Source organism: Aquarana catesbeiana, linkage group LG01 (assembly GCF_042186555.1).
Source record: "Aquarana catesbeiana isolate 2022-GZ linkage group LG01, ASM4218655v1, whole genome shotgun sequence".
NCBI lineage: Eukaryota > Metazoa > Chordata > Amphibia > Anura > Ranidae > Aquarana > Aquarana catesbeiana.
The window spans coordinates 818,736,928-818,764,606 of NC_133324.1; the positions used below are offsets into that span (position 1 = coordinate 818,736,928).

Sequence of the window (27,679 nt, forward strand, 5' to 3'; positions counted from 1 at the left end):
AGAGTTAGGACGTTGAGACAGAAGGGCACAAACTCCAGTCTCAGAAGCATCAACTTCTAGGATAAAAGGCAACATAGGATCAGGATGTGACAACACAGGAGCAGAAACAAAGGCAGCCTTGAGACTCTCAAAGGCCTTAATGGACTCCGGAGACCAACTCTGTGGGTTACCGTCCTTTCTGGTCATATCAGTCAGGGGCTTGACCAGAGATGTAAAGTTACGAATAAACTGCTGAGAATAGTTGGCAAAGCCCAGGAAACGCTGCAGAGGATGTAAACCAATGGGTCGGGGCCACTGTAGGACTCTCTGGATCCATCGAAAAACCAGCAGGGGAAATGACATAGCCCAGGAATTTAACCTGTTCACGATGGAACTCGCACTTCTCCAGTTTACAATAGAGATTGTTTTCTCTTAGTTTCTGAAGCACACGACAGACATCTGTGTGGTGGCTCTCCTGTGGAGAGAGATGGGAGCTGGCAATTAGCCGACAGCTGAGCTGCCAGCTCAGAGAAGGAAGGCCTGAGCCCAGTCCTGACAGTCAGTCAAGTTACATGAAGTAAGTTACAGGAAAGTAACTCATAATATAAGTAATATCAGTATATATATATATTTATATATATATATAATATATATATATAAGTATTATATATACTTATATATAATATAAGTAATATAAGTAACTCATAATATCAAGCTTAATTTCAAAGTCTGCAAGGTGGAATACTTATGGGCCATTAGTTATCCCTCACACACAAACAATGAATCAGAACTGAATTTTTCTGAAGAAAATGTTATATCTTTAGAATGGGCCTACTGCAAGAAGTAATGTGGAAAGATCAAGCAAGTGTACATATTCACCAGCACACCATGGATCACTAACTTCCGTCCAAAGGTTTCTTTTGTGATTCACATGCCTGACGAAGGGGCCTTGCGTGGCTCCGAAACGTTGCACTTTGTGATTTGATCTCTTTCAATAAAAGATAACCATTGGACAGAGGCTGTTGATCCATGGTGTGCTGGCGAATATGTACACTTGCTTGATGTTTCCAGGACCCAACTGGTAATCGCTACAGCACCCACCATTTTAAGAGACATACTTGCTGGGAACCTTGACAAGTAATATGGAATATTGACAAGTAATCTGGAAAGAGTCTACTGAAAGTCCAAATTTTGTAAGTTATCGTCTATCTTCTCAAATCTTTATTTTTTTAACTGAAATTTGTTTATTCTCACAGATTATGTAAAAAAAAAAAAAGAAAAGTCGCTCACGCTCACAGTATTTGTATTGAACAAGAAAAGTGCACTGAAATATTTATAATAATGAATACATAAACATGACCCCTTTGTTATTAAATGTTATATGTTTACATTTTTATACAAAATCGTTCTGTATTACATAACATCATCTTGAAGTTTACACATATTTACATTAGAAAAGACACCTTTCAGTATAGGGTTTAACTATAGCTTAATACTTTTTTATTTCAAAGTGCGAAAACCATTGAAGTAATGAATGCTAATTTCTGACTGTTTGCTATGACTGACAAACATTGCTTTTTCCACTGTTAAATAAATGTAACAATATATATATTTCTATAGAATAGAAGTATGGTTAACAATGATCTGTTCTGAGTATTACTTCTTCCAATATTCAATATGTTGTGCTCCCTATGAACAGATTTATTAATAACAATAGCTATCATCTATTTCTTCCTAACGTAAGTAATTCAACAATGGTACATGATATTTGAAGAAAAATGCTTAGATATTTTTGTGATCACTTTATACACAGGTGAATATTTTTAGGCAATTTAGTTGTGGAAATATTAACATTAAAATCTGCAGTGATCGTCAAGAAAATTAGACCTGTAAGTAATGCTGGCATTAAATGTGGGTTATTTGTTTTTTGAATCAGTTGAGAAGGACAACTGTGATCTAAACTGTTCACTTATAGTGTTGCGCATGCGATCATTCTTTCTTTATTCAAAAATTGGAATTTACAATCACTCCCTGTTCTGTCAATGCAGGGCTCAGTACCTGAGTAACTTATCATCTGGTCTGAGCGGTGTCATAAGGATGGGGGGCATGAAAAAGTGAACATTTGTGTAGGGCCTTTGAGGGGCTGCAGCAGGGCATCCAGAAGCAGTGCAAGCTTTGGTATGGTGAAATGTGGCACTGGAGGGTGCCAACTAAAAAAACAATCTATGCCATTACTTTGCTTTTGCAGACAATGTAACAGGATCAGAACCCAGGCCAATTCTGACATTTCTCTCCTACATGTAAAAATCATCATTTTTTTGCTAGAAAATTACATAGAACCCCCAAACATTATATAGGTTTTGTTTAGCAAAGACCCTAGAGAATACAATGGCGGTTGTTACAACTTTTTATCTCGCGCGGTATTTGCGCAGCAATTTTTCGAACGCGTTTTTTTTGGGAAAAAAACAGTTTTGTGCTTTTTAAAAAAAAAACAAAACAGTAAAGTTAGCCCAATGTTTTTGCATATTGCGAAAGATGAAGTTACGCCTAATAAATAGATACCTAACATGTCACGCTTCAAAATAGCACATGCTCGCGGAATGCCACCAAAGTTCGGTACTTAAAAATCCCCATAGGCGACGCTTGAAATTTTTTTTACTGGTTACATGTTTTGAGTTACAGAGGAGGTCTGGGACAAAATTATTGCTCTCGTGCCAACGTTTGCGTCGATACCTCACATGTATGATTTGAACACCGTGTTCAAATGTGGGCGGGACTTACGTATGCGTTTGCTTCTGCGTGCGAGCACATGGGGACAGGGGCTCTTAAAATTTTTTTTTATTATTGTTAATTATACTTTCCTTTTTTTAGTTTGACACTTTTTTGAAAAACATCCCTTGTAATAGGAACATGACAGGACAGGTCCTCTTTACAGTGAGATATGGGGTCAATAAGACCACACATCTCACTACTAAGCTGGGAAGCCTGAAATAAAAAAATGTAAAAAATGATCACGGCTTCCCAGCCGAGGCGGCACCATTTTTTTTAATGCAGAGGCCGGGCGTGACTCAAAATCCATAACGTCATATGACGGTGGGCGGGCGGCAACAGGTGTAAGTCTAAATTCAAAATGTAATATTTTCAATTTGGATGATCATGGAATAGGGAATGGTTATGTTGCGCATCCTATGAGAACGGGGTGCCAGGAGCTTCCCAAACTATTCTGCACAATTGTGCACCATTTGCTGCTCTGTAATTTACACTTTTTTGGTATCTGGTTTAAATTCCCATTGAAATCAATGGTACTCTTGGTTTGGAGATTTGCATATTTAAAAAAAAAAAGTTCAACAGTTTGTTTATCTCTAGTTGCAGTTTAATTCTTGAAGGTCATAGTACTGAATTTTAAAACATTTTAGATGAGACCTGTATGCCTGAATTTTGCTCAAGTAACATTTGAGATAATGCATGGCATTGTATCATACCGTGGATGAAAATAATTTGTTATATTTAGTGATGGTTTGGTGTGGCTGAGACCTATTGTCTTTGCAGCTGGACTTAAATGATTCCCGTCCAACCTATAGCAGTTTTACTGTTTTTTACAGCTATGTGCCAGATCACATATACTGTATATATATATATATATATATATATATATATATATATATATATATATATATATATATATATATATACATATATATATATATATGTGATCCCGCACATCAGGGTAGGAAGAATGCATGCTTGCCACAGGCGGCTCGCTGCCGCTGTGATTACACACAGCGGGAGCCAATGGGTGGGTGCCAGGTACTCAATGTCCTCCGCCACCTGACAATTGTCAGGCAGAGACACAGAACTGTGATCTGCCTATGTAAACAAGGCAGATCGCCATTCTGACAGGGGGAAAGGGATGGAGTTTGTGTCCCTGTAAAAGCACCTCTCATAGTATAGTAAAAGACTGGTTAGGTACACAGTTAACCCTTTAATCGCCCCTGATGTTAACCCCTTCCCAGCCAGTGTCATTAGCACAGTGACAGTGCATATTTTTAGCACTGATCGCTGTATTAGTGTCACTGGTTCCCAAAGTCTCAGTTAGTGTAAGAATGTCCATGCAATATCGCAGTCCTGCTATAAATGGCTAATCTCCGCCATTTCTAATAAAAAATAATAATTTAATAAATAAAAATATCTCATAGTAGACGCTATAACTTTTACTCAAACCAATCAATATATACATAATGGGATTTTTTTTTGCCAAAAATATGTAGCAGAATACATATTGGCCTAAATTTATGAAGAAATTTGATTTTTTTTTCAATTTTGTATTGGATATGTTTTATAGCAGAAAGTAAAAAATATTGTTTCTTTTTTTTTTCAAAATTGTTGGCCTTTTTTTGTTTATAGCGCAAAAAATATAATAATATATAATGCAGAGTTGATCAAATACAGCCAAAAGAAAGCTCTATTTGTGGAGAAAAAAAAGACAAACATTTTATTTGGGTACAGCATCGCAATTTTTCAGTTAAAGTAACGCAGTGCCATATCGCAAAAAATGGCCTGGTCATGAAGGGGTTAAATCTTACGGAGTGGTTAAAAGAACTTTGTTGACAGATCTGGATGTCCAGTGATGATACCTTTTCAAACAGGTATATTATAAATGCATGGATTTAGAATAAGGAATTTTGGATGGTATCAATCAGAGTATAATTTGACAAGTAGTTTTTGGGATTCATGCTATTATTTTCTGACTAGGGGAAGGCAGGGAACAAGTCACACGAACCTCCATACCTAATAGTACTGGGTATTTCTCCAGCAAGTAAACTGGGTTTTGAAGGACCAAGTGCTAGGTAAGTGTGTGTTCCTTACTTTCCCTGCTGTAAAAGAACTGCAGTAGTCCTGTTTAGCCATAACAAATATTTTTCCTGTTATATCAAATAAAGTGTAATTAAACCCACATTATTAAAAACTATCAATAAATGCTGTATTACATGCTCACCATTCTCACACAGTCATTATGGCATTCATTTTCTGTGTTCTGCAAAAAACCTGGTTAATCCTGCTGTTCTCTATCCCTCTCTTCTGTCCATGTCCCCACTGCAGCTAGGGATTCAGCAGAGCAGTGTTGGCAACTATAGCACATCCTCAGTTTTCAGTGATTTTCAGTGCTAAGCATTCCTTCTCTGATCACATCTGAGCAGCCCATGTGACTATAGAGTCACACATGAGGGTGTATACGCTTCCCTCCCTCCCTCCTCCTCCATGCCCACTAGCCAGCTAACCAAAATGGGGGTGAAATATTACATGTAGATTGATGGAGGCTTCGACTCCCTCTTATTCTAAGCACATACGCACAATAGACACAGACTGGAGGGGCACGACATGGCCTGTAATTGGCAGAAATCCATCAACACCATGTTATTGCCAAATTAATAAAGATTTGATTTCAAATACATATTTGAACGACAATTTAAAACAGTTTATTGGTATGAATTTTTTTTTAGCCTGTATTCCAAAGTCTGTTTTTTATTTATTTTTTTATTTTGAACATGTGACCAGCAGCACTAGAACCTCCTCCAGCTTATGTTTCCCTGTAGACAGGCTGGGAAAGAGCTGGGTCATGTGACAGCTGTATATCACTTAGGAAAAAAGGTATTTCGATTTTTTTTTTTAATAATCACAGTGCCATCATCCACATACGGAAAGAGAAGGGATAATGTAAATTAAACAGTGTACATTTTGTATCACTTTAAATTTCATAACATGTCAAACCCACTATGTATGTATGACACTTTTGCATACTTAGATTGTTGAAATTATGAATAATAGATTACCTTGTTAAATGTTTCTCATTTATATGACAACAATCAGTCTGTCCGTTCATTTATTCATTCATAATTCCAGTCAGGATGTGTATTGTTGTCTTTGTACTATTTCCACAACATATATTAGCACCTCAAACAAGGTCAGTAGCAGTTACCATTCAAAATAAACTCACTAAATCTTGAACCTTGATGGTACATGCTGAACTCTACCAAAGTTAATCAGTTAACAGACTTAGCTCTACCCATGATACTTGACTTGACATGTATTTAGAAATACAACTTCATTATTTTACAACTCTACCGTCTATGGAATAGGACATAAAGATAGACAAAGAAGATTGGAAGCATAAAAGCATATTCTCATAAGCACCAAGCAGTCCCCATTGTTTGAAGACCAGATCACTCCATCTTCTATATAGGAGGAGTCAAAATTAATAACTTTGATGTCCTTCTTGGTGTGCTGAGTGTTCAGTTTAATTACACTTCGAGCAAAGGCATATTTCGAGGCACAGCTGTAAGCTTCTACATTGCAGACTTCATCGAACATCATGTCAAAATATGGGTTGTCCTAAAGTTTACAAAAATGAGAAATGTTACTGAAATAATTCATCCATCAGCTGGGGCACAAAAAAAGCTATAGTTTAGGTGTGATTTCCCATATTTATACATACAGTCAATTAAATGTAAAAGATACAATATATAGCACTACACTCTCAGACTAATTCCGGGTTTAGAAATGCAGGATCTTTTGTGACACCTCAGTCCAGGGCCAGGGACAATTTGTACTTGAACGAGAGGGAATTTTTGTTTTTACAATTTTTTACAAAACCACAGATCAGCTGATCTGCAAAGCTGCAAAATGAAACCATTCTGACACTACAGCAATTAAAGAAATGTGCTAGAACCCATTCCCCTTGGATGTATACTGGGAATGGAAGGGGTTTTACTGGGCAGGCCTTATAGCTGCAAAAGGGGAACCTCCAATTGTTTGCTTCCTTCCCCCCTCCGCTGCCACATTTGGCACCTTTCGTGGGGTGGGGGGGGGGGCTGGTGAGCGGGTACCTGTTTTTCATTGCGGTCACAGCAAGGTTTCCCAGAAGTTCGGTCATGGCAAGGTCTCCCAGAAGTATGGCCCCCCTCTTCCTTCCACCGCTTCCGGGTTATTCACGAAGCGCAGCATGCTTCGCAGTAGTGCGCAGTAGTGAACGTTTGTGAAGACACAAGGCTTCACTGCTGGTTTCCCTTACAAGGAATGGCAGCACCCAAGTATAATTGACTGGGGTGCCGACATTGCGGGTTTCCTGGACAGGTAAGTGTCCTAATATTAAAAGTCAGCAGCTACAGTATTTGTAGCAGCTGTCTTTTAATGTTTTGGTAGGTGAGCTGGAGCTCCGCTTTAATTTGTCAGTGTCCAATCTCCTGAAGACAGCGGCTTAACCCAAAGTACCTGAATATTCATCCTCTGTCCTGTAAAGTATGGTTAGGAAACATACATTTTTTCATGATTGAATGATTGAAAAAAAAACTATAAGTCCTCCGTCACATAGCGGTTTAGCTGCATGCACTGGATTCCAGCGGTAAGAACCAGCAGATTCTTCTGAATCACAGGTGCATGCCAATAGCCTATATAAACTATCGACAGGCTGACAGCGGTCACCGCTGTTCGCACATAGTCACATACCAAAACAGTTACCTGTGGTTAACAACAAATTTCTGAGCCTGGACGCAGTCTTGGACAACCATCCTAACTGCAGGTAACCATATGTAGAGTGGGTCTGAGAGCTTAACCTGCTGGTTAAATAAAATACTACATAATAATTGTATGCAATATTTCCTATTTACTTGATTAACAAAATATATATATTTTTTTCCATTTTTAGTCCTGACCAAAATATAGAAATAAAAAAAGATTTGTACAAAACCAATATACATTCCATTGAATGAACATAGCTTTATCTTATTTGATAAACAAATATATGTTCAAATTGCATTTTTTTACTCAGTCTACAGTCACTATATTTACAGTCCTCTGAAATTTTTAAATCAATTTTTTTGTACTGTACAGTTCTCAGTGTATTCCACAGATAGTGTAGCAAACATGACACACTACATAATTGATAAGTTGTGCAGCATCAGAGGCAGACGCAGAGCACTGGCACTACAATGTAGTGCAGAAATGTTTGTGAGACAGGTGACATTTATATAAATGTTCCAGCAAATGTAAAACCATACTCCTTTTTTTTTCATCGTTTAGACAAAATGGCATCATGCCACAATAAGCACAAGTGGCACAGGTGAAATTGACTTTCTTAAAGCGGAACTAAACTCTCCCAATCAACATAAGCTATTTTTAATCCTTACAAAAAACACAAAGGTTAAAATGCTAGCTCAGTAAAAAGTAATCACTGTTTATAAGGCTGGGTTCACATATGGCCGGCTGTGGTTTGCAGTTCAGAGTCCGGTATGGTTTTGTTCAGTGGTTCAGGTCTATTATCTATTATCAGTAACTAGCGCTAATAGCGGTGTGAGGAGCAATAACCAGACAAAGCTGGTCCATTGCAGGCTGCCTGCATGCTTGGGCTAGGGACAGATGGATTTCAGGTAGTAAATGCTACATGAATTAACTGCACTTACTCAAGATGGCCACAGCTAGAAATGCTGGGGGTGGGTGGGGGGTGTAGCATGCTTTGGTACCATGGGTTACTGCAATGCAGAGCTGTGAAACTGGTCTAGCATAAGACAATTTCCATAGCTTTATATAGAAATGTGAATCAACCAAGGGTTGGATGCCTCCAGGAAAGCATTTGAAACCCAACAAGAAGGGGGATCCCAACATCAATGAGTTCAAAGCGGCACAAGGCCAAAGCCTTGTAACATCACTCGATGTAGGTTAATGCATAAGCATGGATATTGAAGGTTCCAACCACAAGTATTTCATCCTGTCTAAATGGGACTTCATATTAATCAATCCCATGTATCCAAAGAATACAATGGGATTTAATTTTCACATATCCTAGTAGCACTTCTCTATGTTTCCCTATTGCTATAAAAATATTCATGCTATGCCAGAAAAATGCTATGTTTATTTCTGCATTCAATTGCTTTGTCTACACTCGATCCCAGTATTCCCCTTCCAAATGGAGAGACAGGGGAGAGATTGCTGCACCTCCTCCAACTCTGGTGTCAGCGGTGTAAGAAAACTTTATCAGATTGTTGCTGCTTCCCTTAGATGAACCAATAGTGCCAAGCGTTTATGAAAAGCGCAGGATGGCACACATGGCTCGGGGTGGTCAGATTGTGTCTGCATATCCAGCTGCCCTTCTATATGTGTGGTTGCACTTGTAAAGTTGTTGTAAGCCCTTACATTAACCCAGTGAAGTGACTAGACTCAGTTAATACACAGAGATGAAACCAATCATCTTGCACAAGTACCTGTTTATCTGCAGCCATTTCTACATCAGTTTAAAGTCCAGTATAAAAGTTCCTCCTTAAAGTGGAAACCAGAGAAAAGTTTCTTCTTACATTGGTAGTCAGTAGAGGAGGCCCCCCTTACATTTGTGGTCAGTTGAGGGGGTGCCCACTTACATTGGTGGTCAGAGTGATGTTAAAACAGGAACTATGTAGACACCGTCAGGTAAAAAATCAATTCACCTCTGCTCTCTGCTCAATGAGCCCCTAGTGATCTCTGGAGGAACCCAGGGGTGCCACATCATTCTGTTTAGGAAATTCTGACGCAGACACATAACATTTGTCTCACAATGCATAACCTGGTACACCAGTCTGAAAGATTCATTTTTAAAAGATGCACCCATTAGTGTATGTGTGAGGGTCCTTGTAAAGTTCATAGGCAAAGCTTCTGTTAACTGTTTTCAATGTATTTATTTTTTTACTATGTAGTATTTAAAAAAATGCAAAATTAAAACTGCTTACTGTTTCTGCTTCCTTCCCATCAATGAACTTGAGATCTCTGAGAAGCCACATCTCAGCCACTTCATACTTCTCATCAAGACACGCTCGGTAGTGTTTAACCAAGGATATATGGACTTCTTCCTCTTTAGCCACTAAAAAAACATGATTACTTTGATGTTACACTGTGTTCTTGTAATTCTGGTGTATGTAATAACTGAAATGTCTCCATACTTCTTTGTTACTATGTAAATTCTTATGAAATAAATTGTTCAATTTGAAATAGCTTGAAAGGCATTATTATGTTATTGTGTGTCATGGGGCGATGCATTACTGCAGGCCATTCATTTTACATGGACTGGTAGCTCATCACAACACACAAAATGGTGGACATGACCTTTTACTGAACTTGGCTGTAGCCGCTGCTCCATTTGTTGGTAGTGATGTGGACTTGTAATCACTGTAAACTGATAATAACTGAAGAGCATTGTTCCATTATTGTGTGTCATAGCTTGATGCGTTACATCAGCTTTTACAACTATAATACCATGATTCAAGTGTTAGCAGGCATTGTGGTACCATGTGGTAAAAATTATTCTACTTCTGACAGTTTCACTTTATGGAGATGGTTCCTCTGCCATACGCATAAGGGACACAAAGTCCCTGGTCTGCATGTCAGCTGGCTGTAGCCACTAGTACACTAAAGATCTCAACTCATAAGTGCCCAGAACTGAGCACTTCTGGGTTCATTTAGTGCAAATATTATTTTTTAATCCCTCTATAGATGAACCTGGGGACCACAGTGGGAGGGGGTAATTACTGGATGGTAGAAGTCATCACTTCTACTAAGCAGAAGAAAGCCAGCAGGGTTATTTCAAAAGAAGTTCCCAGCTATTGAGCAAGTTGATATGTATAGTTCTCTGGTATAGAATTGTATTTAATGTTACCAGAAAACAGCTTCTTTGCCTTTTGTAACATGCATAACTGAAGTCAAAGCTGTAGCCATTTTGGCAAACACTTGGGGACCTTTATCCAACGTGCAACAGCATAAGCATTCACTATAACAAAAACACATTATTAATGGTAGTATCCTCCTGGTACTTCCCATTAGTCTGCTTTAGACTTGGCCAGCATGTCCTCCAGTAGTGATAAAGGGATTCACACTGAACAACAAGACATTCAGGCCACAATATTCCACCTGGTGGACATGACTTATCCTCAGCAAACGCTAGGTACAAGGCTGTATGCTTTGATTTCCTTCATCTTCTCCTGCTAAATCCAATTTTCACCCCACCTCTGTTAAAGAATGTATGGACAGGAGGCAAAAAATACACTCTTGCCAGGATAGAGCTGTTCTATAAGTTAGTGAAATCCAGCTACCTCTGATAATAGCATGTACCATGCCTTGGTAAAAGAGCCCCAGTCACCAATACATCAGTAAAGCCGTTTCAACACATCACTGCCACATTTCCATCAAACTGCCAACTTCTTGCTGTGCCTACAGGTCCATATCACTGCCAACAAATGGAGCAGAAGCTAGAGCCAAGTTCTCTAAAGTCCCTTCTTCTATGTGTGCTCCAGCATTTCTCTGGTCTAAAACTTTGACATGGTAAAGGAAAATAAGCAGAGGCTTCTTTTCACTTTTTCTAAACTACAGAAAGAGTATATGGAAATCAAAAGTTTTAGTCAACCTTTTCACCACTAAAGAAAAAAAATAAACACCAGAAAAAACAGATTTGTGGGATAGATATTCTTCAGTAAAATTAATTTTATGTCACACGCACTAAAATCGGTGGCAAAGCAAATTCCGATTTGGTCGTCATCTTAGCCATTCACCATTGCTCTAAACTCCCTCTACTAAAATTTGCAATTCTTTTTAGCTAGGTTTTGAGTCAGATCCTATTGTTAGATAGCAGAGCCCAGTCCCAGACCTCTAATCATGCTATACTGCAGTTTAGCAATGCTGACAGAACCTACACCAGTCAGGGAGTGGACATTGAAAGAAAGCAGGATACTTCTGAAGTTATTCCACTGTTGACATTGACACAAAATGCTGTCTCTTTGAATGGTGTTGTGGATAACAGAACAGATATAAAAAAAAAATTGAATTATTTATGCTGGTTTTGTGTAAAAAAAGGCAGATATAAAAGACACAAAATAATGCAACTTCGTATTCAATAATAAATCAATAAATATGTACACATTTTTTAAATCAAACGTGTCCATTTCTGAATTTGACCTGATAAAGGTCTCTTTAAATTCCTCGTACAGCAAAACTCAGGCTGGGAGAGGGAGAAGCAGAACAAGCAGTCAATCTTCGGTTTTCTGCTTCTCCCTATTCCCACAGTTGTAATAATGTGGTAGGGGTTAATAAGAGCCTAGGAACCCATCATATTAACTCATCAAGGCATCAAGAGTACCGACTATGCCCCCCCCCTCCATTCTTAGAAGCTGTACTATGGCTTCCATAAATGAAAATCGATCTATGAATGGATCTATGAATACTATAGCTTCTATAAATTAAAAGCAATCCATGAATGGAGGAGGGGGACCTTTCATTCACCACCCCTCCTCCATTCATAGAGAGCTTTACATTTATGGAAGTTATAGTATAGCTTCTGTGACTGGAGAAGAGGGGTGTAAAGGGCGGTGATAGTCGGCAACTCTTGATGAGTGCCTGTGACAGGTCCAACAGCTCATATTAAGCCCCACAGCACCAGAAAATGACCACTCTGGTGGTATGCACAGGGGAAGGTGGTTCACTGTGGACTGAAGGATTTCAACTAACAGAACAGCCACCAACACAATTGACATTTCTCATTCAATGTATGTATTGTCTCTTGTGCTGATTTAAAAATGAATACAGTGCCTTGAAAAAGTATTCATACCCCTTGAAAATTTCCACATTTTGTCATGTTACAACCAAAAAAGTAAATGTATTTTATTGGGATCTTATGTGATAGACCAACACAAAGTGGTACATAATTGGGAAGTGGAAGGAAAATGATAAATGGTTTTCCAATTTTTTTACAAATAAATATGTGAAAAGTGTGGCATGCATTTGTATTGAGCCCCCTTTACTCTGATACCTCTAACTAAAATCTAATGGAACCAATTGCCTTCATGAGTCACCTAATTAGTAAATAGAGTCCATCTGTGTGTAATTTAATCGCAGTATAAATACAGCTGTTCTGTGAAGCCCTCAGAGTTTTGTTAGAGAACCTTAGTGAACAAACAGCATCATGAAGGCCGAGGAACACACCAGACAGGTCAGGGATAAAGTTGTAGAGAAGTTTAAAGCAGGGTTAGGTTGTAAAAAAATATACTAAGCTTTGAACATTTCACGGAGCACTGTTCAATCCATCATCAGAAAATGGAAAGAGTATGGCACAACAGCAATCCTACCAAGACATGACAATCCACCTAAACTGACAGGCTGGACAAGGAGAGCATTGATCAGTGAAGCAGCCAAGAGGCCCATCGTAACTCTGGAGGAGCTGCAGAGATCCACAGCTCAGGTGGGAGAATCTGTCCACAGGACAACTATTAATCGTGCACTCCACAAATCTGGCCTTTACGGAAGAATAGCAAGAAAAAAGCCATTGTTGAAAGACAGCCATAAGACGTCCCGTTTGCAGTTTGCAAGAAGCCATGTGGGGGACACAGCAAACAAATGGAAGAAGGTGCTCTGGTCAGATGAGACCAAAATTTAACTTTTTGGCCTAAAAGCAAAATGCTATGTGTGGTGGAAAACTAACACTGCACATCACCCTGAACACAGCGTCCCCACCGTGAAACATGGTGGTGGCAGCATCATTTTGTGGGGATGCTTTCCTTCAGCAGGGACAGGGAATCTGGTCAGAGTTGATAGGAAGATGGATGGAGCCAAATACAGGGCAATCTTAGAAGAAAACCTGTTAGAGTCTACAAAAGACTTGAGACCGGGGCGGAGGTTCACAGGACAACAACTCTAAACCTACAGCCAGAGCTACCTTGGAATGGTTTACATCAAAGCATATTAATGTGTTATGCCGCGTACAGACGATCGGAATTTCCGACAACAACTTTTTTTGTCTGAAAATTTGAGAACCAGCTCCCAAACATTTGTTGTCGGAAATTTCGACAGCAAATGTCCGATGGAGCATACACACGGTCATAATTTCCGACAACAAGCTCACATTGAACATTTGTTGTCGGAAATTCCGACCGCGTGTACGCGGCATTAGAATGGCCCAATCAAATTCCAGACCTAAATCTAATTGAGAATGTGAGGCATGATTTGGAAATTGTTGTTCACAGATGCTCTCCATCCAATCTGACAGAGCTTGAGCCATTTTGTTCTTATAGTTATTTTAGTTCTACAGAGTATTGACTCAGGGAGGCTGAATACAAATGCACGCCACACTTTTCACGGATTTATTTGTAAAAAATGTTGAAAACATTTTCCTTCCACTTCACAATGATGTGCCACTTTGTGTTGGTCTATCACATAAAATCCCAATAAAATACATTTACGTTTTTGGTTGTAACATGACAAAATGTGGAAAATTTAAAGGGGTATGAATACTTTTTTAAGGCACTGTAACTACAAATTTAGGTAAAACTGCTTTCCTGGAGTACAGCTTTGATTACTTTTTTAAATGATTGCATAACTGAATTAAATGACTTTTTTTAACCACTTTCTGCCCGGCCTATACACAAATGACTGCCAGTGGGAGCTTTTTGCTTCTGGGTGGATTCATATGATGTCCTCCAAGTCACATGCCTTGCCCGCACACTAGCGGCCACGCTGTGGCTCGATATGCCACCTGCTGTATCTACGGGAAACAGTAGTTGACAGTTCATTGTACTGGACCTGTCCTGGTACCATGTGATCACTGTGACCAACCTAGTGATCACATGACAGTTATTCACAATGAACGGCTTTCATTCATAGCCATTCATTGAGTACTATTGTGATGATCTCTGTGATTGGTCACAGTGATTACATGGTACAGATAAGACCAATCACAGCACGTCTGTACCATGTGATAACTCTGGCCAATCACAGCTTCCACAATAGTACACCCTGTAAATGAATGGATGCCGTTGGTAAAAATTATTGCTTATAACAGTGATAATCACTGTTATAAGCAATCATAGTGTAATAAAAATGAAAACATTTTTTGATCACTTCCCCAGTATAGTACAGGGATTAATTTACTAAAACAGGAAAGTGCAAAATCTAGTGCAGCTCTGCATAGAAACCAATCATCTTCCAGGTGTTATTGTCAAAGCTTAATTGAATAAGTTGAAGTTAGAAGCTGATTGGCTACCATGTACAGCTGCACTAGATTTTGCCCTTTCTAGCTTTAGTAAATCAAACCCACAGTGTCATTATGGTAACACTGCACTGCTCTGGTAATGTAAAAACAAATTGTTAAAAAAAAGAAAAAGTGTTTAAAAATTTGAAAACATTTATTATTATTATTATTATTATTATTTTTTACATACTGTCACAAGTCAGTATCCCTGATCACCGCCACACCAGCCATATGATAATGCTGTACTGCTCTGGTGATAGTATGGAAAAAAAAAACAAATTATGAAAAAAAAACAAATGTTATTTAATTTCTTGATTTTCCAAAAAAGGGACAAAAAATTACAACTTTAAAAAACTCACCATACTTCTTACTAAATACCTTGGGGTGTCTACTTTCCAAAAAGGGGTTATTTTGGAGTTATTTCTGTGCTGGCATTTTAGGGCCTCAAGAATTTAGCAATCAGGACATCAGGACTGATCAATTTTCAAACATATGTATATATATATATATATATATATATATATATAACTTTCATACAGACTAAATAATTACTTTTTTACCAATGAAATGTAGCAAAATACATTTTGGCCTAAATTTATAAAGAAAGATTATTTTTTTGCAAATTCTTTTGGCTGAAACAATTAAAAAAGTATTTTTAAAAAATATTTTCAGTATTTTTTCATTTATATAGCAAAAGAAAAGCTCTATCTGTCACAAAAAAATGTGCTAAAAATTTCAATTGGGTACAGTGTTGCATGACTAAGTAATTGGCATTCAAAGTGTGACAGTGGTGAAATCTGAAAATTGGTCTGAGCAGGAAGGGAGTGAAAGTGTTTGGTATTGGAGTATATCCACACTGAGATCAGCTTTATAAACAGAATTACAAGGTCAAAAAGCAAAGAGGAAAACTACTTTATACTATACGAAGCAATGAATGTAGAAATGAATGCACCGTAGTTAAATCATGTGAGCTCACAAACCACCTTCAATGCCAATTTGTTTTTGGTCATCGAATTTGCACGCCCCTTTGAACTTGTGGATTTCCTCAAATTGCTCTGGTTTCCAATCCAAAACATATCCAAAACATATCTGAATGTTTAGTGTTTTTTTGGCAAAATTAACCTAATGTGGTACAAATGGTCCACGGTATGAAAACCTCAAGCTAATTTTACAATTGTTGCATTTACAATTGTTGCTAATTTTACAATTGTTGCATTAGCTTAGAGAACACTTCTTTCTTTATTGCACAAGGGAGCACTTTGCTAAAATGCACAATATTATACGTTCAAAGATCTCCATCCTTTGCAAGAATGGAATGGTCCCAACTGACTTGCAGATTTATATATATAATATTAATATATTTATTAAATCCCACCTAAAATTGGGCAAGGCATGAAATCTATGTCTATGTTTATGATGAAGAAACAATTACAACAGTTTAGAATATTGCAGGCAACATTTTCAGACACTTATTATTGTTTCATACGCTCCCTCTGGCAAAGTGAGGAAAAAAAGGTAAGAAAACTGACTGGCATAACTAGAGAGCACAAGTCAGGAAAAATAGAAATAACTGATAGGAAACTCTGACCTTTTTAGGGTCTTTTTTTATTTCATTGGTATATGACCACCTGCTGATTTATATCTGTGAAATTTATGAACTGGTTTGAATTTTTACCATGCAAATTCATAATTTGATTGATTGATACAATCAATAACTTTCCACCCTGACTGAATCTGATCTAAACCAAGTCTAAATCGATCAAAGGGGATGGTATGGATTTCTGATTGTTTTCCAATTCAATCGTTATGATCGATTTGCACATTGATTGGGTAAAAAAATGAAAGCATGTATGGCCCCAATACCATAATGAATTTTTTTTTTGTGTTTTAGTGCATTAGAATTCAAAAGAGTGTTTTTTTCCCCAAAAAATTGCGTAGGAAAAATCGCTGCGCAAATACTGTGGGAAAAAAATATTTGCAACACCCACCATTTTAATTTGTAGGGCCTTTGCTTTAAAAAAAAATCTCATGTTTGGAGGTTCAGAGTAATTTTCTAGCAAAAAAATAAATATTTTTTCATGTAAACAAAAAGTATCAGAAAGGGCTTTGTCTTCAAGTGGTCAGAAGAGTTGGTGATGTGTGGTATAAGCTTCTAATGTTGTGCATAAAATACCAGGACAGGTCAAAACCCCCCAAATGACCCTTTTTGGAAAGTAGACACCCCAAGCTATTTGCTAATAGGCATATTAAATCCATGGAATATTTTATATTTTGCCACAAGTTTTGGGAAAATGACAATCATTTTTTTTTTCACAAAGTTGTCACTAAATGATATATTGCTCAAACATGCCATGGGCGAATGTGAAATTACACCCCAAAATACATTCTGCTGCTTCTCCTGAGTACGAGAATACCACATGTGTGGGACTTTTTTGCCAGCCTAGCTGCGTACAGGACCCCGAAAACCAAGCAGCACCTTCAGGCTTTCTAAGAGCGTCAATTTTTGATTTCACTCCTCACTACCTATCACAGTTTCCAAGGCCATGAAATGCCCAGATAGCACAAAACCTCCCCAAATTACCCTATGGAAAGTAGACACCCCAAGCTATTTGCTGAGGGGTGTGTTGAATCCATGGAATATTTTATATTTTGACACAAGTTTTGGGAAAATTACAATAATTTCTTTATTTTTTTCACAAAGTTGTCACAAAATGATATATTGCTCAAACATGCCATGGGCATATGTTAAATAACACCCCAAAATACATCCTGCTGCTTCTCCTGAGTATGGGGATACCACATGTGTAGGACTTTTTGGGAGCCTAGCCACGTACAGGACCTCGAAAACCAAGCACCGCCTTCAGGCTTTCTAATGGCGTAAAATGGTGATTTCACTCCTCACTACCTATCACAGTTTCGGAGGCCCTGAAATGTCAAGATAGCACAAGGCCCCTCCAAATGACCCAATTTTGGAAAGTAGATACCCCAAGGTATTTGCTAAGAGGCATGGTGTGTATTTAGCAGCTCTCGTTTGTTTTGGAAAATTAAGAAAGAAAAGGAAATTTTTTTTTTCCTTTTCAATTTTTAAAACTTTGTGACAAAAAGTGAGATTTTCTCGAAACTTGTGTCAAAATATTAAATATTCCATGGACTCAACATGCCTCTCAGCAAATAGCCTTGGTTGTCTACTTTCCAAAATGGGGTCATTTGGGGGGTGGGTTGTGCTATCTGGGCATTTCATGGCCTCTGAAACTGTGATAGGTAGTGAGGAGTGAAATCAAAAATTTACACCCTAATGCCCCGTACACAAGGTCGGATTTTCCAATGGTCCAATCGTGTGTACGGGGCATTAGAAAGCCTGAAGGCGGTGATTGATTTTCAGGGTCCTGTACGCAGCTGGGCTCCCAAAAAGTCTCACACATGTGGTATCCCCGTACTCAGGAGAAGCAGCAGAATGTATTTTGGGGTGTAATTTCACATATGCCCATGGCATGTTTGAGCAATATATCATTTAGTGACAACGTTGTGTAAATTTTTTTTTTGTCATTTTTCAATCACTTGTGACAAAAAAACAAAAAATTCAATCTGCTCAACAAGCCTCTCAGCAAATTCCTTGGGGTGTCTACTTTCCAAAATGGGGTAATTTGTGGGGAGTTTTGTACTGCCCTGCCATTTTAGCACCTCAAGAATTGAGATAGGCAGTCATAAACTAAAAGCTGCGTAAATTCCAGAAAATGTACCCTAGTTTGTAGACACTATACCTTTTGCGCAAACCAATAGATATACGCTTATTGAATTTTTTTTTACCTGAGACATGTGGCTGAATGCTTTTTGGCCTAAATGTTTGTCTAAAATTGAGTTTATTGTATTTTTTTATAGCAAAAATTAGAAAATATCTTTTTTTTTTCAAAATTTTGGGTCTTTTTTCGTTTATACCACAAGTTATTAAAAAACGCAGAGGTGATCAAATACCACCAAAAGAAAGCTCTATTTGTAGGAAAAAAAGGACGCATATTTCGTCTGGGTACAGCATTGCATGACCGTGCAAGAAGTGGTTAATGCAGAACTATGGCCTCTCATTAAGAAAAAATGTGCTGTAGCACCTAATTATAAGTTCATAAGCATTAACAATTATCTCTTTACCTCCACAAATAACCGCCAAGACTACCAATGAAGTGCGCCCAATGCAGCTTCTTGTGATGGTATGTAAACAATGAAGCACTACTCCTGAATTTAAAGCAGAGTTGCTCTGAATTGAGGAGTGGATGCAAAGGTGTTGCAGGAGGTGTGGCTATCAGCTTTGTCACTGTTGATTCACAAGCTTGTAATTGTCAATCAGCATCTGATCACACTTAGTCCTGCCCATTGCTTTTGGAATTAATAGCATTGCCCGTGTTGCAAAAACTTTTATGAATTGCAGTGTCTACAAGGAAAGGGCATGTGAGACACAAATTATATAGTTGATGGCTTATATGTGTTTCAACTGTTTTACAGAAGCCATTCGTTGTTCTTTAAACCTAACCCTTAACCCAACCCTTAAAATGAATCCTTAGCGAGTAACTTCACCCAAAAACGGAAGGTCTGCTTTTTCACCTCCTCCTCCCTCCTCTACTACTTTTTAACACATTTTTGTTGGGGGGGGGGGGGGGGGGAGCAGATGCCTGGTTTTAACAGGCGATCTGAATGGAAGTCCCCCCACTTTGCCCACAGCCATCTGGGACACATCATAAGTCCCAGAAAGCTGCAGGACCATTCTTAAAGCACAGTGCAGGTCCTGCATGCACAGTGGGAAGCCAGCTGTGAAGCCACAAGGAATCACAGCCGACTTTTCACACTAAACATGCTGACGCTGGGGACACGAAGACTGCAGAAGAACTGGCCCGGTGAGGACAGTGCTGGATCCTTGGACAGGTAAATGTCCTTTTATGAAAAAATTGCAGCTATAGTATGTGTAGCTGCTGACTTAAAATTTTTTAGGGGTGGAGGGACTGAAGATCCTCTTTAACACTTAACTTGGCCATAGCACTTATCCCAAATCCTATCCTAATCTTAAAAGACAAGTTTGGCAATCACAAATAACAAATAATTATAGTCACCTAGCTAGCTGCAGCACCGATCCCAGCTGCAGCTGTCCCCCCGCCTCCTCTATACCGAGAATTGAGTGATCAAAGACCACTGATTGCTCAGTTCTCAGTAAATAGTCTGCAGAGAGCTTGTGACTGTCAGTCATCAGCTCTCTGCTCCTCCAATGATCACTGAGTGCTGGGCTGTGGAGGGGGCAGAAGCGGCTTAATGAGAGGCTGAGCCAGTCCAGGCATGTGGGTGGATGTCGACTGTAAAATCAGGATTGATCCAGAGCTTAGACCGGCTCTGATGTCAGCCAACAGCAGGTTTTTGGCTAAATACAGGTCACAGAAGTGCCGAACTGAGTGCACCCCTGTGACCCATAGGATACGTATAGCCAAAAGAGTTTTGGCAATACTTCTCCTTTAAAGTATAACTAAAGCCAGCACTTTTTTATTTTAGATGTAGAGAATTGTGCTATTTGTGTTCCATTCAAAAAAAAATTGTGTCTTCTTTTCCTGTCCTGTAAATACAACAGAAATCTCTCCAAAAGTGCAGTAAACCCACTCTTAGACAATTGTCACTAGACAAGTGCCCCATTGGAAAATCTCCTCTCTATTTCTGTTGTGGTGACAATTCAAAATTTCTGATTTTTTTTCACTTTTAGTCCTTGTGACAATGGTCACCAGAACCAATAGAAAGAATGAACCTCCAAGCAGGCACAGAAATAAGCCCTCACCTCTCTGCCCAAAAGGATATACTTTAACCGGTTCAATACAGGGCATTTTCACCCCCTTCCTTCCCAGACCAATTTTTAGTTTTCAGCGCTGTCGCACTTTAAACGACAATTGCGCGGTCGTGCGACGTTGTACCCAAACAAAATTGACATCCTTTTTTCCCCACAAATAGAGCTTTCTTTTGATGAGTAAATATTTTTTACTTTTTGCTATAATAAATATCCCAATTTTTTTTTTTAAAAAACAAATTTTTTCCTCAGTTTCGGCTGATACGTATTCTTCTACATATTTTTGGTAAAAAAAAAATCGCAATAAGTGTATATTGATTGGTTTGCGCAAAAATTATAGCGTCTACAAAATACGGGATAGATTTCTGGCAGTTTTAAAAAAAAATCATTTATTTATTTTTTTTACTAGTAATAGCGGCGATCGCGATTTTTTTTCGTTACTGCGACATTATGGCGGACACATTGGACACTTCTGACACATTTTTGGGACCATTCACATTTATACAGCGATCAATGCGATAAAATTGCATTGATTACTGTATAAATGTGACAGGCAGGGAAGGGGTTAACCACTAGGGGGACACAAGGGGTTAAATATGTTTCCTAGGGAATGATTCTAACTGTAGGGGACGGGGACATACAAGGGGAGGAGACCGATCAGTGTTCCTCTGTACTGGGAACACAGATCGCTCTCCTCTCAGCTGACAGGACATGGATCTGTGTGTTTACACACACAGATCCACGGTCCGGCCCGGTTAACGGGCAATCGCGGGTGCCCGGCGGACATCGCGGCCGCCGGGCACATGCACCGGGTCCTGAGCAATGCGGCGGGCGTGCGTGCGTGCCCCTGGCGGCGCGCGCACGCCCCCTAGACGGCCAGGAAGCCCAGGCCGTCATATGACATCCACCCAGGATGGGAGATCCCATCTGTGGACGTCATTTGACAATAGCCGGGTAGTGAAGTGGTTAATCTATCCCCACAGATCACCTGTGCAATTAGTGAACATTAGTAGAAGCTCCTCACCCTTAACTTAAGTTTACTAGGTTAGTTTGGTTCTCGAGGTTATGTTCTCCTCTTTTCCATAAATTCAGTTTTTTAATAAATTTCAAAGACCAATTCATTCTTTATTTTGTTTTTATCTTACATCTTATGGTCTATAAAACTACAACTTCAGGTTTACATTTGACACCTAGTGTAGCTTTCACTTTGTCAAAAATTTCCAGCTCACTTGTCCAATTTTTCTTTCAAGATGTAATTTGTTGCAAAAGTTTATAGGTGGCACATCAGTATTCAAGGCTTTTACAATGGTCAGTCGAGATGAAATCTCAAATGTGTATGGTCACATTGAATCCACCACATTATAATTACTGGATATACCTGTGGGTATAGAGCAAAGAGTAACATGATGACAACCACAACCACTACAAACAACAAGTATAACTGGAGCTCCATATCTCATATAAGATACCATAGGAGAGGGTTATTAAAGGGCAGTGTTTTTCAGATTTCCCTAGTTGTCTACACACCACACCCCAGGCTGCACTTTACCTCACTTTATGCATTTCAAAATTAGTCTCTTCCTAAAATTTTTCATATTTACTGTGTTCATTAAAATTAATTTAGTTTTTTTTTAATTGTGCATTATATGAATATATGGTAAACAAAAGCAATAGCTGTTTTCTCAGATTAGACTTCAAATAATAATAAGTATGTTAAATTATATGTAATGTAAAATAGATGGCATTTTTAGTTCAGCAGGGATAGTGGCATTCACTTGGCATCAGCAGGTTAATGACCTTAGGGTTGTAAATACAGAGATCTTACTATGTCAGCATTCCTACAGACATAGAATAAGTTATTATTATTATAATAGAGGGTATGGTGCTGCGCTAAACCAGTAAAAGATAGATACTGTTGTTCAAAGTAGTAATATGAGTCGCAAGTCTTAATAAGTAAATACGTGTACTGGTTTAGTATCACAATGTAGGGCTGTGAAACTAAAATTAAAGTGCCAAGTGCATAAATAATAGGATAAGAGAGTAAAAATAGACGCTAATAATATAAAACATGTTCAAGCAGGTGACTCAGTGCCAAACACTTCAGTGCAAACAAATATAATGCCCTAGTGAGGGTATAAATTCAGATGCTCAAAGACATAAAAACATAAATACAATAAAAAGTAATGGTATGTTTATGTTTATCGATAAATAAAATGCAACTGGTGAAAAAGTGCAATACGATGCAGTGTAAAAATTACTACAATCGTGTGTATCATGCACACATAAAAGTACACTGTGATCTCATCGTGTCTAACGTGAAAATACACACAGTGACAAATATTCTACATAAATGCCAAATACATTGTATACATATAGGAAGGTACACAATGTAGTGCCTAGTGAGCTAAATAAAATAAAATAAGTGACAAAGGTATTAGTCCATAATGTGTTGATAAAACATCCAGTGACTTCACAGCAAGCAAAAAAGATTCTTCACGGGGCATATAGTGAGTGTATGCCATAAAGTGTATAAACCAGGGAAAACCAACACAGTGACTCCTCTTCGTGACAAGGCTCCTGCACTAGTAAGTAATGGCCCCTTACCAAATCTTACTGTGGTAACAGCATAAACAGCAAAGCTGATACTGGCTCCTTTTCATAAACCTGGACCCGGCTCTGCTCTCCAGACTCTAGGTCCCTGTTCTGCTGCAGCAGCTCTGCTTGTTTTGCCTCCTATCTCACGTTCAGTGTACAGAGCCTTTTCACAGATAACAAGAATAGGAAGTCCATCACACAGCAATAACACTATGGATCCCAAACCTGTACTTCACATGGTCTTTCAGGACCTCACGTGACTTGCTGTCACATGACATGTCACATGTATGTCATGTGACAGCGAGTCACGTGAAGTCCTGAAAGACCATGTGAAGTACAGGTTTGGGATCCATAGTGTTATTGCTGTGTGATGGACTTCCTATTCCTATTCTTGTTATCTGTTAAAAGGCTCTGTACACTGAACGTGAGATAGGAGGCAAAACAAGCAGAGCTGCTGCAGCAGAACAGGGACCTAGAGTCTGGAGAGCAGAGCCAGGTCCAGGTTTATGAAAAGGAGCCAGTATCAGCTTTGCTGTTTATGCTGTTATCACAGTAAGATTTGGTAAGGGGCCATTACTTACTAGTGCAGGAGTCTTGTCACGAAGAGGAGTCACTGTGTTGGTTTTTCCTGGTTGATACACTTTATGGCATACACTCACTATATGCCCCGTGAAGAATCTTTTTTGCTTGGTGTGAAATCACTGGATGTTTTATCAACACATTATGGACTAATACCTTTGTCACTTATTTTATTTTATTTATCTCACTAGGCACTACATTGTGCACCTTCCTATATGTATACAATGTATTTGGCATTTATGTAGAATATTTGTCACTGTGTGTATTTTCACGTTAGACACGATGAGATCACAGTGTACTTTTATGTGTGCATGATACACACGATTGTAGTAATTTTTACACTGCGTCGTATTGCACTTTTTCACCAGTTGCATTTAATTTATCGATAAACATACCATTACTTATTATTGTATTTATGTTATTATGTCTTTGAGCATCTGAATTTATACCCTCACTAGGGCATTATATTTGTTTGCACTGAAGTGTTTGGCACTGAGTCACCTGCTTGAACACGTTTTATATTATTAGCGTCTATTTTTACTCTCTTATCCTATTATTTATGCACTTGGCACTTTAATTTTAGTTTCACAGCCCTACATTGTGATACTAAACCAGTACACGTATTTACTTATTAAGACTTGCGACTCATATTACTACTTTGAACAACAGTATCTATCTTTTACTGGTTTAGCGCAGCACCATACCCTCTATTATAGTTCTATTACAGGGCAAAGTGGGGCCCTTTGCGGTGCAAGCAGCTTTTCCACACTTCTAGATACCCATACATGATAGCGCGGGATTAACTACCTATTTTTTCTGAAGTTATTATTATTATAACACAGGATTTATATAGCACCAACAGTTTATGCAGCGCTTTACTACATAAAGTAGATAGTGCAATTACAATACAATTTAATACAGTAGGAATCAGAGGGTGCTGCTCGTTAGAGCTTACAATCTAAGTTGGTATGTTAACCAATTTCCTGGCTTCTATAGAAAAATAAAAATATATGTTTTGGTACTGACCTTTTAATCCTGACTTAGTTAATGTGTTATGCGTTCTTCAACTCTACTTGACAGAAACCCTTACTGAATTAATTCTTGGCATACAAGAACTAATTTATTGGAACTTGCAGTGAAAACTGGATTCATATTAATATCCTATATTTATGTTATTATGATTTATATTTATGTGAACTAAAAGGAAAATACTTAAAGTGTAACTAAAAGCAAACTTTTTTTAGTTTTGAGTACAACTGTCAGGTTTTATCGCTATCTGTCCCCCCGTTAGGGAGATTCACTCTTTCTATTTGTCCCATTTACCTTTATCATGGAAAATGAAAATGAAAAAATCCCAAATTTCGGGTTGACATTGGAACATTAATAGAAGGGAAATATACAGAACACTAGTTTTGGTGACCCTGGTGACACACCAGGATTCCCTGTCTTTGGAGGAATTTCCTCTTATTTCCTGTTTCGGCTATGGGACAGGAAGTAGAGGGAACACAGATGGAAAAAAAAACCCAACAAACAAAACTCTGACTCTACCCAAGTTAAAAAAAAGCATGTTTTGCCTTTAGTTACACTTTAAAATATAGAATTTAACCTGCCCAAAATATCAAAATATGCTCCCCAATATCTATTTTCACTACACTATATATTTTCTATTCATTTATTAGATTTATTTAAAAAATCTGATTTTTACAAAGCTTGAAATCACTGCAAATATAAAGCTTTGAAAAAATATTAACATTCTTTTGCTGTCTATATAAATAAAATTCTTTGAAGTTATTATTGAGTTATGTGATCACAAATGTGACTTTAAGTTTCTATTAAAAAATATCTGGAAATCACAAAAGTTTACAAAATAGGCTGGGACATCTATATCTAAAACACTCATGTCAATGATTACCCATTGCTTGCGTTGAAGAGTCAGAACCAACTACACCTACTACATACACAGTTTGAAATTTCCACTCCAGTGATTATATGCCTACATAAATAAGTAGCAGTTGGCATTGAAGTTGGCAAACACTGCCATACCAAGGATTCTACATTGTCTCAATGACTATAGGCAAATGCTATTGTCAGGTTTCACAGTGATTACAGCTACATGGCACATTACTGTGATCTCTCATCACTAATAAACAAAGACTGTTTATTAGGGATGACTGAAAAAAAAAACAATTTCCTCACATTTTGGTGAAATACAGTGGAGTCACATGGGAAAGCAGAGTTGAGTGATTTTTGGTGTTTTTTTCAGGGTTCAATGGGCTTTAAATAGCTCCTGGGGGATATCTAAGCTTCTTTCAACTATCCCAGACTTGTCACCTGTTCTTGTGCCAAAGAACAGTCCCTCATCATCCTATTTTTTTTTTTTTTTTTTTACTTTATTTCATAGAGAGAAAACACAACAAAGTAAACAAAATAATACATTAAAACAATTAAGTGATGATACACAAATAACAATGAAATACACAAAAACAATAGGAACAATTAAAAGAACTTTAAATGAAATAAAATAAACTTTGCCAAAAGAACATAGCCTCTAAATAAAGAAAAAAAATAGTAGATTTTTTTTCACACAAATTTCACCCAAGCAACTTAAGGACAAGGGGTAAAATTGAAAGTCTCAAGTGAAATTCTGCAGACTGAGAAATCGGTAATTTTGTTGCATAATATTTTGCTTGTGCCTACTATTTCAATGTGACAGCTAATGCTTCCATGAACCCCAATGTATCCTTCAGGGCAAAGTGTAGATATCAATGTGCTGCAGCTATTATGCTCACCAATATTATATTGAATATACACACATTAATAGCCATGCTTCCATGTAACATGGCTAACATGGATAACTAATCCCACCACTTCAACAAGACCGGGTGGTCATGCTTATAGAACAACTATAGGGTGGCCAGTCTATAGAACAACAACCGTAAATATAACTAGGAAACTGTAGTGATTTTCTACATTTAGCAAATACTTTTTTCATCTCTCATTAGACTTTTCCTCTCTCCCTGCTCTTTGCTCATTACCCCTACCTTGTTACTTAGATTTAGCATTGAGTTGAAATACCATTTCAAAACAGCCAATACTATTTAAAACAATGACTGTGTTTTAGGAGCTTGAAATTAAAATCAACCAACTTAGCTCATTAAAACCTGCTAGGCTTATATATCCGAATATAAAACTTCAGAACAATCTGATTAACAAGAGCAGGAAAGAAGATTTGAGTGATCTTCCCTCAGGTTTGCCTCTTCTCGTGGTAGCTCTCACTGTGCGTGAATTACACAGAAATAGGAAATATGTTTGACTGGAAGACTGCCATCCTGGCAGGCTAGTGCCTGACGCAGTACTGTAACGCATACATGTGCCATGGCACACAAACTGGGAGATGTTAGTGCACTAAACCTACTGCAAATTCTCACTGTTTTAGTCAACATCATCAATATTCCACCTCTTTACACAACAATAGTAATACAACTGTGAAACAGAAATATTATCCTATATGGAAAAATGGAATCACATATTACATGATGTACACTATTTATGAAATGTTCATTACCTGATGTGCACAAGTAAAACCTCTCCTTGTGTTTCGACCTTGTTTCAATGAACTCATATAAAGTGTGTCCTTGAGGCTTAAAAAGTTTCTTCGCCATGTCTTCCTTTAACAGTGATGACAT

At 38.0% G+C, this 27,679-nt stretch overlaps 1 protein-coding gene across 1 annotated transcript; it reads right to left on the bottom strand.

The window, feature by feature from the left end:
• Positions 1-1,236: 1,236 nt before the first annotated feature.
• On the bottom strand, positions 1,237-27,679 carry EXOC1L (exocyst complex component 1 like). The gene is made up of 3 exons (XM_073608421.1): positions 27,559-27,679; positions 9,732-9,862; positions 1,237-6,369 (listed from the first exon to the last, which is right to left on the bottom strand). The coding sequence occupies exons 1-3, from the start codon at positions 27,677-27,679 to the stop codon at positions 6,106-6,108; spliced, it is 516 nt and encodes a 171-aa protein (XP_073464522.1). The 3' UTR covers positions 1,237-6,105.